Source organism: Colletotrichum chrysophilum, assembly GCF_026319265.1.
Source record: "Colletotrichum chrysophilum strain AFK26 chromosome Unknown scaffold_69, whole genome shotgun sequence".
NCBI classification, from domain to species: domain Eukaryota; kingdom Fungi; phylum Ascomycota; class Sordariomycetes; order Glomerellales; family Glomerellaceae; genus Colletotrichum; species Colletotrichum chrysophilum.
Genome location: NW_026517356.1, coordinates 37,512 through 49,535, shown reverse-complemented (window position 1 = coordinate 49,535; position 12,024 = coordinate 37,512). Strand labels below are relative to the sequence as shown.

The following is a 12,024-nucleotide window of genomic DNA, read 5'->3' as shown; positions in this document are numbered from 1 at the left end:
CTCGAGAAAGAAGGTTTGGAAACATTGGCAGGTGCCGGGTGGTCAGTTGACACTCCGCCACCTTCCACTTCTCTTTCTCTCTCGGTATGTGTGGATGGATGTCTACTCCATGTCGATACCAAGAGTTGGCTCCGTTGGAGTTGGTTACAAGGAGGATGCTATTTCGATGGCTTGCGGAGCTGTACATGGGTAGAGGAGAGGAGAAGAACACCGCCGCCTAGACCGTGAGGGTAGAGTGGAATAGCTGTACAGAGATGGGTGGCCTGGCTGGTCTGTGTCTTGGCTGGGCGAGGTGCTTGGGCGGCGGTGAGCCCGATAGGCAACCGATAGGGGGAAGAACCAGTACAGACGAAAGTGTGGCTCAGGAAGAAAAAAGTCTTGGACAAAGACGGCTCGTCTTGGCGCGTACGCAGTTGTGTTTGGGACTATTAAAAGCCATCGAGTATAGGAGCTTGATCATGCTCTTGGCGATGGGAGGCGTTTCAATCCGTTCTTGGCGGGAAGGGTGGGGGGATGGTCGTTGTTCTTCACAACGGTGCAATGAGGAGGTGGGCTCTCTACGGGCAATTTTGGAGCCTGTTAGGACCGGGGGTTGTGGGCTTTAGGGGCGCTGTAGAGAGCTTGTAGGGCGCGGGTGCGGTCATCGTCCCGGACGCGATTCATGTGTTGCCCGGCGGGATAGGTTCAGCTAGTATGAACAAGCCTCACTTTCTCATGACACTGAGAGATTGCACGGTTATTTACAGCATGTTGTGTGGATGTACTGGGCAGAAATGTGTAAAATGATGGGCAGTTGAGACTGAGCCTCAGAGACGTGCGAGATTAGATTAGATGGCGCGGAGCTGTCCGTCGTGATGAGTGATCGGGGCCGGCTTCATGTGGCGGTGACTGATCGACGCTGCAGCGATTTGCCGGATGGGACGCAAGCGGCAGCTGAGGATGAGGCGAAACGATTCCCATTATGGAAGTTGACTGTGTAGTAGGTTTCTAGTTTAATTTTAAATGCCTGCACAGCTGGCAGTGTTCATTCGATGATGGGTGACACCTGTGGCCCGTTCATCGTGACAATGACCGGAGAATTCTCACCACAAGCGATCAAAGTGGTCAACCTTCTCCGACTGTCGTGTGCTCTCATGCCAGATTCTGCAAGCGTGGGTCCAGTCCGACTGCCTGACTACGAGATTGATATTGCCCACTCTAAAACAAGCTTCAATAGATCTACGGTCGAGAGCTTACAGCCCGCCCCAATATACCGCTGGCGCTCGGCCCAAGTCTTCGGCGCCGATGTCTCACCCATATTGCGTCCTCCTGCGATCACACTGCCGTCCCATCGAGGGATTTACTAGAGTCATGGTGTTCCCTGATATTTGGTATTCTGTACGACCGCCTTTACGATTTAGATCTAAGATAATGTAGCCCCGCGACTTGGCGGTATGCCTTTTGTAAAGCGTGTGCTTCTCTCCTGTAGGACGCTGTTGGCAACTCCTGTGACGTATCCCCCAAGACTTCCAAGAAACTCTCCCCTTCCAACACCTGTCCCCCAAGTCCTGCGCCGCGTAAGCACGATCACCGCCACTCTTTGCTGTGCGGAGCGTTGGTTTAGAGCCCTCTCATCTGTTGGTTGGTCGAGGGTAAAAAAAGCATGAATTCGCCCGATGAAATTCGCGTAAGGACCCCCATCACCACGAGGCATGCCAGGGGATGGTAGAGTGATCTCCACTGTGGAAGAAAAAGTAACTCCTTCATTACTCGCCAACATCAACATGTTCATCTGGACGTCACCTCAGCAGTGACCACGCCCGTCTCAAATTCAGCGAGGGATTCATTTCGTCGTGCCCCTTCAAGCTCAAGCTGACGGAACCCTCCGTCTTCACACCCATCCTTTCGATACCACTTCAAGTGGCTAGACCTCAGTGGGGTCTGCGGAAGGGATGGGCCTCTGTGTTGAGGACGTACTCATCGAGGCTGATGAGGTCAGGCGGCGAGAAGACGAGGTAGAAGTACTTCAACGTCTCCGCAAGCCAGAAACTCTATTTACCGTCGGTCAGTAAGTCCAACTCTGTTGAAACGCGTCTGAAGGGGATGATGAGTCTTTTCTTACCTCCATGTAGTCCTCCTTGGGCAGCGGGTCCGCTTTCTTCGTGACGTCCAGCACCGCGGCATTACCATGCTCAACGAGCGTACCATTGCTGACAGCCTTCCACATCTCCCACGCCGCGTCCTGGAAGCCCCGGTCGCCTGTGATGCGATACAGCACAAAGACGCTCTCAATGGCTTCCGGGCGCAGAATGTACCGCGCATCCTTGGCGGTGGTGAAGCCCTTGGGGAGGTGCTCCTTGAACTCGGGCCGCAGCCTCTTCTCCTTCTCCCACCGGTCTTCGTCCCACTTGCAATCGTCCCTGCGCGGGCACGCGAGCATGTTGAAGCGTTCCGGCATCATGCCCGTCGGCATGGCCTGGTAGGCGTAGTAGCATCCCAGCGTGAGTCGCGCCCCGATCGTCACCCACTCCTCCTTGCCGAGTAATCTCCCGGCCAGGGCATAGATGCCGCCGATAAAACAGGCTAAATGCTCGCTCTCCGGGTCGAGGAACAGTTTTCCGTCAATGTCGACGTTGGCGTTGCCCGAGATGAGGATGTTCTCGTTGCCCGGAAGCATGGGCCGGAAGAACAGGGACTCATTGGCGGCCTTGAGGAAGGCCTCCGTCATGTCCTCGTACATAGGTTCCAGCCCGCCGAGGAGCGCTTGCATCTTGGGGAGGTACTCGTACAGCGAGTCTGCGCAGCCGGCGATGGTGAACTGCGAGCCCGAGACGACGTCGCGGTTCCGCATGGATACGAACATGGGCCACATGCCAGGGATCTTGGTCTTCTTCTGGCCCTCGTGGAAGAGGTCCATGACTTTAGACATGGCGTCGTAGTACTTTGGGTTACCAGTGAGCTGCGACAGCCGCGTCATTTCGAGTGAGAGCGTCCCGGGCGACGCTGAGACGACGGAGCTCTCGACGTCCAGGCCGGTTCCGGCTTTGGCGTCGTTGAAGTTGATAAAGTCTACGGGCATGCGATGCTCGGTGTTGAACGCGCCGTAAAGCAGGTCGCCAAGCTGAACAGCCTTATCGAGCAAGACCTCCCTCTTACTGAGGTCATAAGCGGCCATCAAGCCGCCGAGATACCGAATATTAGTCTCAAACGTGTTCACGCGGTCCGAATTAGTAAACCCAAAGTCAATGGTCGCAACAGCAGCGACAGCTTCCTCAAACTCCGCCTTCAGTCCCATGATCCAAAGCACGTCGAGCGAGTCCACTAGCGTCGCAGCCCATCCGGAGAACTGGTCCTTAGCGGTCGCGGAGATGGGGTTGAGCGCGTCCTTCATCCAGGCGTACTTTTTGTAGTTCGCCCAGTCGCGCCTGAACAGCTCGCGGACCTCGTGCCGGCGGGCCTCCCGGAGCCGGGCGGCGGCGGCGGACTCGGCGGGGAACTGGTGCTGCACGCGCGGGAGGGAGGGGCGGCGGCCCTTCGGCAGCGGGGTCATTGGCGTCTTGGGAGGGTATTTGTACGACACCGAGGACCAGTCGAAGCTGGACTGTGGGGTGGCCGGGGGAGGGGCGATGTTGTGCAGGTTCATGTAGCGCTCGAGGGCGGCGGACTCGGAGCGGGCCCATGATGTGTAGAAGTAGTAGAGGAGGCAGCCGCCGAAGGTGAGGGTGATGGCGAGGGTGCGGACGCGGGTCCAGCGGTACATTGCCGTCATGTTGGATGAGATTAGGAGTGAGGTGCTGGGTATCTGATGATGATGAAAAATTGCAGTCGTTTGAAGGCGATGGTGAGCCAAGGGAGAGGGACCTAAGGTCGAGTCATGGGAGTCGATGAAGTGAGATGCCGCAAGCTGAGTATGGTTCCTGAAACGACGCGACGAGATGAAGTGAATGAGATACCGTCAATAGCTGATGATGCTGCTTCAGCGATGAGATGTCGCTGTCGTCGGGTCAAGGCGTATCTATCATCCAGAGCGAGAGCTTCCGAGGTTGTGAGGTCGGGAAGAGATGACCAGCGTGTTAACAAACGCGCAAAGAACAGCCGCCGGCCGGCGGTAGCATCGGGGGTTCTGGAACAATGTTTCTGTGAATATGAGACATGGAGGGCAAAGTCAAATCCCAGTCGGGAAATCCTGGGGCCACCGCCAGGCTACTCCTGCGAACCATGCCCATCCCTGCCAAGACAATTCTGTCCATCGCATAGCGGTTAGCGAGGCGCTCGGCAGGGTCAATAGACATGTTTGGCTGCTGTTGGCGACCGGTCTTGGGGCTGAACCAACGCTTGTTGGCGCGCCTTTTGTGGAATGGAAAGGGGGCCGATGCGACGGGACGGGTTGCATGCCCTTGCCTGGAGCGGAGTTGCCAAGAGTTGTCATGTCTAGAGATGAAGGGGCCTTCAGAGAAGTGACAGCGCTTGCTGGTTGAGATGGGATTGATAAGACACTGTCTTCTTCATGATGAGCATGCCGCGATTGATGTTTCTATGAAGACAAGTGTTGCTCGGGTTCGGGTGCATTTTAGCTTTTTGGAGAAGCGACCGAGGACACATCCGGACCCCCAACACTCTAATTTTATAGTTATCCACAGTGGGGGTCTGGGTAACAAACACATTGCCGCCCCCTGATGATCGGTGCCGTGTTCCGTCACTAGCGGCTAAGCGAGGTTATCTACGCTTGGGATTTGGTGTATCCGCTGACTGGATGCAGATGTGCCAAGAGTTGTTATGTCTGTAGACGAAGAGGTCTTGGAAAAGTGACAGCGCTTGCTGAGTGAGAAAGGATTAGTAATATATCAAACGCTCTTTCAATAAGAAAGGATACATCTCATGGAGAGCAACTGGACTGCAGTACTTAGACCTCCAGTCTTTGTCGAATCCTGATGAACCAACAAAAATTGTTTTTCGCTGGACAAAGGTAACGATATCTCTGCGTGTGAGTTCATTGGATATTGCCCCGCACGCCTTCAGTTCAATCGCACTCGATGGGATAGCATAGTACCTGCAAAGCAAAAGTCAGCCGAAGGCCTAGATACCAGCCTACTTCCAAGGAGCAAGCCATAAGTGCGAAGCACCAGTGATGCGGCGTAATACGTGTACTGCACCTGGCTAACGACATATTCCACGGGCGATAATGCTTGCCGTGAAGTGGCTTTGATGGAATGTCATCCCATCAGCCAAATTCAAGGGCGGTATGCATAGCCACCGCTTATCGCACGCCTATAACCAGAATTGAGAGCCACTTCCGGTCGTCAGGTCGGGAGGGAAGAAGTTGCTCCATCCATGCAGAAAAATGCCCATACCTTGACGTACCTCTTGTAAGCAGAGAGTTTTGCGAAAGCCAGGGATGGATAACATAAGTCACGATATGGACATTGGCCTCGCGCTGAGTTCGCCGAGAGCGACGGTTGAGTTTGGATGACACCAGCTATCACGTATGAAGGTGGTCCATCAGCATCGATTCCACTAAACAGGTACTATGCTGGAAGAAGGTCAATAACTGTAAATCTACGTTGGAAGTTATCCTGGGCTTTGCAAGAAAGGCTGCAGGCGTAGCGTCTAGCACTTAATCGAATGAAATCCGTCATGAATCGAGTCACAAACTGATACTCTATGTGAGTAATGTTGGACCTTTGCCAGTGGTAAACTGAACAGGGCTCAAATGATTGTCTATGTAGTCGCCATCTGAAGTAACTTTTTGAGATGTCCAAATGACCCAAGCAACCACGCTCCACGCCACCCAATCTCCTGTCACGTTCCGACTTGTGCTGACATCCGGCTGCAGACCCATTCTATAGCAGGGCATCGATGATAAGTCTTGAGTGCCTGTTCATATTAAACTCTGGTGCGATTTACTATAACATCGTTAGCTTCCTACTACGACAGAGAACTGGAGAATACTCACAATGCATCGGTCCCGTCCCGAGTACGAGGCCGGTGAAACGCAGTTCGAAGCACCATTAGCATTGCAGGATAGCCTGTCTCCATTGGCGCTCAGGCTGTAGACAGCAGTCTTACAGACCTCGTCGCATGTCTTGCCGTTAGTGTGCGCTACACAGCAGTGGCTGCCATCGGATTTCTGGCATTGGCAGTAGTCACACGCTTGCGCCATAGCGACGGTGACGGCGAGGAAGGAAACGAGGGATGTGACCTTCATTTTGTGTAAACTGAGAAGGCCGAGGGAAAATATGTTGCATATCCAAAGCTGACTTAGGAGCAGCGATTTGGCTCTTTATATACTTTGTACTGCCTGCCAAAACGCACGGCGTGAAGGTGTTTGCTCTTGGCCCCTTGGGAAGTAGCTGTTCGGCTTGGCTGTTGCTGACTGACAAGAATCGCTCCTTTTTTCGCTTTCTTGGAGCATCGCGAGTAAGGGCCAAAATACTGTGTGCTCTCGGAGAGATGCCTTGTTGTTTTCTGTTGACGATTGATGTCTAAAAGAGTTTAGCTAATTAGGGAAGCGCGTATTAGTGCCTTTTTTGTCCGTCATTCCATCGGCCACGCCCTGGGTTTTCATTTTCTTGGACCAATCGAATAGCTTATTCAATCCGGTTACGATTATTAGTGGTATAGCAGGTTTGTTAAGTGCTATGTGGCAGCCGATGGGATAATTAAAAAATGCAGCGCCCACTCTTACTAACGAGTCATCAGTAGATTCATGCCAACGAGGTCCGGCAACTGTCAGTGAGTATCATAGAGATTTCAGAAAGACTAGCTTGTCGCTTACGGTGGCTGCGAGGAACTTCCGGTCTGAGCACCAGGTCAATCCAGAATCGAACGACTAGCCGTTGCTGTTCCTTAAAAGGCTCCAATGTCCAATGTTCTGGGGGCTATGGAACACAACACGATCTAAGAGCTACGACCAACGTCGCCGAGGAACTACCAAGATAACGATGACAGCTATTGCGATGCAATAGAGAGATACAACCAGACTGTGAAGTATGGATATCAAATGCGCATGGAACGAGTGGGACATATACACCGTAGGGACTTGAAAAAAGGGAACCCGCGCTCCCATGTTTGCAAGGGTCAGTTCAAGAGCGAACTAGATAGTCCGGCGTAACTTACAAGCAGTAATATGCTATGCGAAAATACAGATCAAAGGAGGAAGGGAAGACGTAGACAAGAGTGCTCGGATTTAAGTGCATTTTAGCTTTCTCGAGAAGCGCACGAGGGGACCTCGGGACCCCCGACGCTCTGATCTCATCCCATTGAATACAAGACACAGAAACCCCCCGCGCGGGGTAGAGCTATTGAACACATACACAGTGACGCTTAATACTTTTTTTGGTGCAAACGAAATAATCATCCTTTTAATACTGGGGTAGAATTGGGGCATCTGAGAGACGTATCTTCGGGCGTCATGTAGCATTCAATAGGATAATCATCAACAGTGGGGTCTGGGTAGTAAACACACTGCTGCCCCCCGAGGATCGGTGATCGGTGCCGTGTTCCGTCGCCAGCAGCCGGTAAGCGAGGCCATCTATGCTTTGGATTGGACGAATGTGCTGACTGGATGCAGATGTTGTCAGATTTGGACTTGGCTTCTAGGTGAGACTCTTCTTTCAACGTCGATGCATGAGATGGGTAGTTGGAGGGTGGGTGAATGCGAGATAACACAATGGTAATTAGCACGAATGAGACTGGTTCAGCAACACAGGAGGATGTGTCTTCATCAAGTCAATCATCAACATTCAGATTTGAAATGTTTGAAATAACGATACGACGCAATCGTCTCAGTGAATTACTAATCATACAAAAACGGTTTTTTTGGTGGCAGCTGGATCTCAGTTAATGGCTTAGTTCATGTCGGCATTTCTCCGTCCTCCCGTCAAGTAGACGCTGAACGCCGTTGTTGCACAGCATACGAGACATCGCCGTTAGGTACAGTGGTATCACCTAGCTCGGCCACCAGCATTTGAGGTGAGATCATCGATAAGTAGCCTTATCTACTACCACTCCTCAATATCATCTCTCATTTGTGCGCTTCTTTACGACCGGCTGTGGGGCTCTTTGTACCATCTTGTGGCCCCGAGATCGCATGAGTCGGCAGTTTCTTGTGCGCAATACTGTTCGTCATATCCGCAATATCTTTCAAAGCCGCACATCATGGCGCCAAGATGCGGGCCGTCCAAGACGACATGCATCAGGGCTAAGACGCAATTCCTTCCCGTCCCAGGGACCCGGGCCTGGAAGCGAGGTGCCATCGACTCAGACAGAGGCACTTTGGCGAATCTCTATTACGTGGTAAAATATTCAATATGATTACTACTGCATGCTCTCCATCAGCAGTGTCAACCCGCCGCATGCAAAGCAACGCATGACAGAGCCGGAGGCGCATCTGGCTGCATCCGCTCCCGCTCCCGTTTCCGTTTACAGCCGGTAACTCGCATCAGCCATTAGCCACGACGACCGCCATCCGCAAGAACCACATGTTCCCCTCCTCCATCATACCTAAAGCCCCGAAGCCCCTCCCCCTCCATACCCGCCTCCGGCATCGGCTCCCGCCCCGAAGTGTGGGGTCCCCAGGCGCGACTAGTCAACGGTGCCCCCGCCGAAGCGACTGGAAGCTCTGTTGGCACTCTCAGAGTCGTGGGCTCGGAGCCATCAAAGCGGGCAAAGCGGGTCCGACGGTGGGCGTCACGGCCGCCCACCCATCAGGGTTCGCAGCTCATCCTGACAAACAATGATGCAATGGGCCCCGAAACCCCTCACTTGCTTAAAAGGCCACCTACTTGTTCCTCCTCTCCGTTTCGTGATCTCTGTGATCTCTCACGATACTCTTCATCCCATCTCACAACCTCTTCTTCAAACTCAAGTCATCATGTCTTTCGGTAACAAGGCTAAGCTTAACTCCGGCGCCGAGATCCCGTACGTTTGCTTGTTTACAGTGATCTGAACTCTTTTGGTTCAGGCCCCTGCCGATCACTGTACCCCGCTTCACGTTTTGAGCTTCACTGACTTTTGACCCCTCATTTCAGTACTCTGGGATACGGCACCTGGCAGTCCAAGCCCGGTGAAGTCTCTGTCGGTGTCTACGAGGCCCTCAAGGCCGGCTACCGTCACCTTGTAAGCATTGGCAAACGTTGAAAGAGATGTAAGGGGCAGGAGCTGACAGTTACGGCAGGACTTGGCCAAGATCTACCAGAACCAGCCCGAGGTTGGTGAGGGTCTGAAGAAGGCTCTTGCTGACATCCCCGGCCTCAAGCGTGAGGACATCTTCATCACCTCTAAGCTGTGGAACAAGTGAGTTACCTTGGTACGTGACACAAGACATGTTTACTGACAGCAACACAGCAACCACCGCCCCGAGAACGTTGAGGCTGCTCTTGACGAGACCCTCCAGGAGCTCGGCCTCGACTACCTTGACGTGAGTATACCCAATCCTTCCATCTACTGGAACACTCACTCACTGACTCTTCTAGCTCTACCTCATCCACTGGCCCGTTGCCTTCAAGAAGAACGGCGGCGAGCTCTTCCCCAAGGCCGCCGGCAACGACTCCGAGGTCGACCTCGACCAGGGCGTCTCCCTCGTCGACACCTGGAAGGCCCTGATCGCCCTGCCCAAGTCCAAGGTCAAGGCCATCGGTGTCTCCAACTTCACCATCGACGACCTCCAGACCATCATCGACGCCACCGGCGTCGTCCCCGCCGTCAACCAGGTCGAGCGCCACCCCCTCCTCCAGCAGAACGACACCCTTGTCAAGTACGCCAAGGAGAAGGGCATCCACATCACCGCCTACTCCGCCTTCGGCAACAACGGCTTCGGCCTGCCCCTGCTCATCGAGCACGACGTCGTCAAGAAGATCGCCGAGAAGATCAACGCCACCCCTGCCCAGGTCGTCCTCGCCTGGTCCCAAGTTGGCGGCCACTCCGTCATCCCCAAGTCCGTCACCCCTAGCCGCATTCACTCCAACTTCCAGGAGGTCAAGATCTCCGACGAGGACGTCGCCGCCATCAACGAGATCGGCAAGGAGCCCCGCCGCTACAACATTCCCTTCACCTACAAGCCCCGCTGGAACATCAACATCTGGGACGAGAAGGAGGAGAAGGAGGCTGCCAACCGCGTCGTTCGCAAGCTTTAAATATGTGATACCATGTCGGACATTAGAGAGGGCTTAGACGGCCTTGGATAGACGACTCGATGAACAATGAAAAAAAAGAGAACATAGAAAGAGATCCTGTTTTATACATTCGCGTGATTTATTAGGCAGAGCTCACTGTCTGGCTTCAATTCCCTCGCAATGAAGAAGACCTGTCAGTGAGAATCTATTGTCTCGCTCACCATCTCCTGAGATCGCTGCTACCCGTCCCGTAAAGCCAGTCAGCTTACATAGGTTATTTCACGACTAAACAATCTGCATTGCCGTGTCCTAAGCAGTACGGGCCATGGTCGTTCTCACATCTGGAACCGATGCCGTGCTGTTTTGAGCTAACTCGAAGGCAGTCCTGGGCAGTCTTGGGATAATGGGAGAAGTACGAAGCTCGTCTAAAGAACAAGACCAAGCGTTAACTTGGTTTCTTCATGATACAACCTACCACGCATCGAGAAGTGTAACCCACCTCCCCACTTGCTTCGATCACCATACCCCATGACTCACCAGAACATTTACCACTTGGGCTGAACCTGGCCAATTTCGTTCTTGATATTTTTCCAGCATCTAGTTCCCAGATGAGAGGGATATCAAATGAATAGAGGCTCAACAGTACTGATGCTCAACAGTACTGATGCTCAACTGTTTGCTGACTATCTGAGGTATTGTTCTCTACGAGAACACAGTGTGGGATAGCCACATCTCAAAATGGGCAGTCTATAATTTCGCCTTGAAACTTTGCACTATTCTCAGGAATTGTAAATGGTGTATTGAAACGCCTATCAAAGCCCACATTGACGAAGAATAGCTGGCCTCGCGTTGCTATGTTTCGTAAAGTTGGGGTTCGTCCACCTGTAAACATCTAGAGTGCATGTCGATTACCAAGATTCCGATACCTATGAATGCCATTATCTGATGATTCATTGCTTGTGCTCCACAGGTCTCAAGCCCAAGCAATGTACACGTTGATGAAAACACCCTCCTCAAAGACCAGAAGCACACAAAGCCTGTCGTGCTTTCCTGCCCATCGACTCGGTGGTGCAACGGTCTGAAGTCTTTTTGCCGGAGACTTTCGAGTTGAATAAGGATAAGGTTCTTCGATAGTAAGGTAATCATCCTAGATGTGGTTCAATAGCACCTTCAAGAAAAAGGCGAGTCTCAGTCAACTCGCAGGATCGATAAATGTGGATCGCAATCGTATGTATGGGTTCTTCACTTTAGGTAACGGCTTCCTCTCAGCATAAATTGCAACAAGCGTCGATATCAACGTAGCCAAACACGTGTAGATAACCCCCGGTTTTCCTCCTGCTTGTTGGACGTCATCTGACGTATTTCGCGCACCGGATACTAGTTTTATTTGGCGAACATGAAATATCCGTACTATGAAAACTGAATGAAAATGAGCCGAGAGCCACATCCCAGAGCGATGGCAGATCCAAAGGTGTCCCAGATAGGTGATCGATACTCTGGAGGTAGCCACAGAAATAGCCTGTGCTGTTTCGCAATCCAACCGTCATCTGCTCTGACTCGGAAAGGGTGGGTCTCAGTGGTTGCGGCTTGCAGAGCTTTAGGGTTTCTAGGTCCTCTGACTGCTCCCGTTGCCAGACTGAAAGATTCGTCATCACCGTGAAGATGTGAACCTGTCTCAGTAAATCGAATGTAACCTTTGGGGGGACTTTCAATCTTCAACTCCCTCTCCTTCTCGCCTGTGAAAGTGTTCCATATTCTGATCTTCCTTCCGTGCGAAGACGCAAGCTTAGCCCCATTGCGTGAAAAGGCCAACATCGATACGTCTTTGTGATCCCGAAAGCGTCTTAGATGTGTTCCTTTCGAGACGTTCCAGATGGAGATTTCTGAATTGCAGTATGCTGCAAGAAGCAGGTCTCTCCCGCGAAACCCCACC

The 12,024-nt window shown here is 52.6% G+C and overlaps 2 protein-coding genes across 2 annotated transcripts; one reads left to right on the top strand and one right to left on the bottom strand.

The window, feature by feature from the left end:
- Positions 1-1,910: 1,910 nt before the first annotated feature.
- On the bottom strand, positions 1,911-3,748 carry COL26b_008106 (uncharacterized protein; the record flags this gene model as incomplete). Its single annotated transcript, XM_053180874.1, has 2 exons — positions 1,911-2,030; positions 2,102-3,748. 2 exons carry the CDS (start codon positions 3,746-3,748, stop codon positions 1,911-1,913), a joined length of 1,767 nt encoding a protein of 588 aa, XP_053035136.1.
- A 5,103-nt stretch (positions 3,749-8,851) lies between these two features.
- On the top strand, positions 8,852-10,112 carry GLD1 (mitochondrial glycerol dehydrogenase Gld1; the record flags this gene model as incomplete). The annotated part of the gene is made up of 5 exons (XM_053180873.1): positions 8,852-8,898; positions 9,009-9,096; positions 9,155-9,273; positions 9,325-9,397; positions 9,453-10,112. 5 exons carry the CDS (start codon positions 8,852-8,854, stop codon positions 10,110-10,112), a joined length of 987 nt encoding a protein of 328 aa, XP_053035135.1.
- Positions 10,113-12,024: the final 1,912 nt, after the last annotated feature.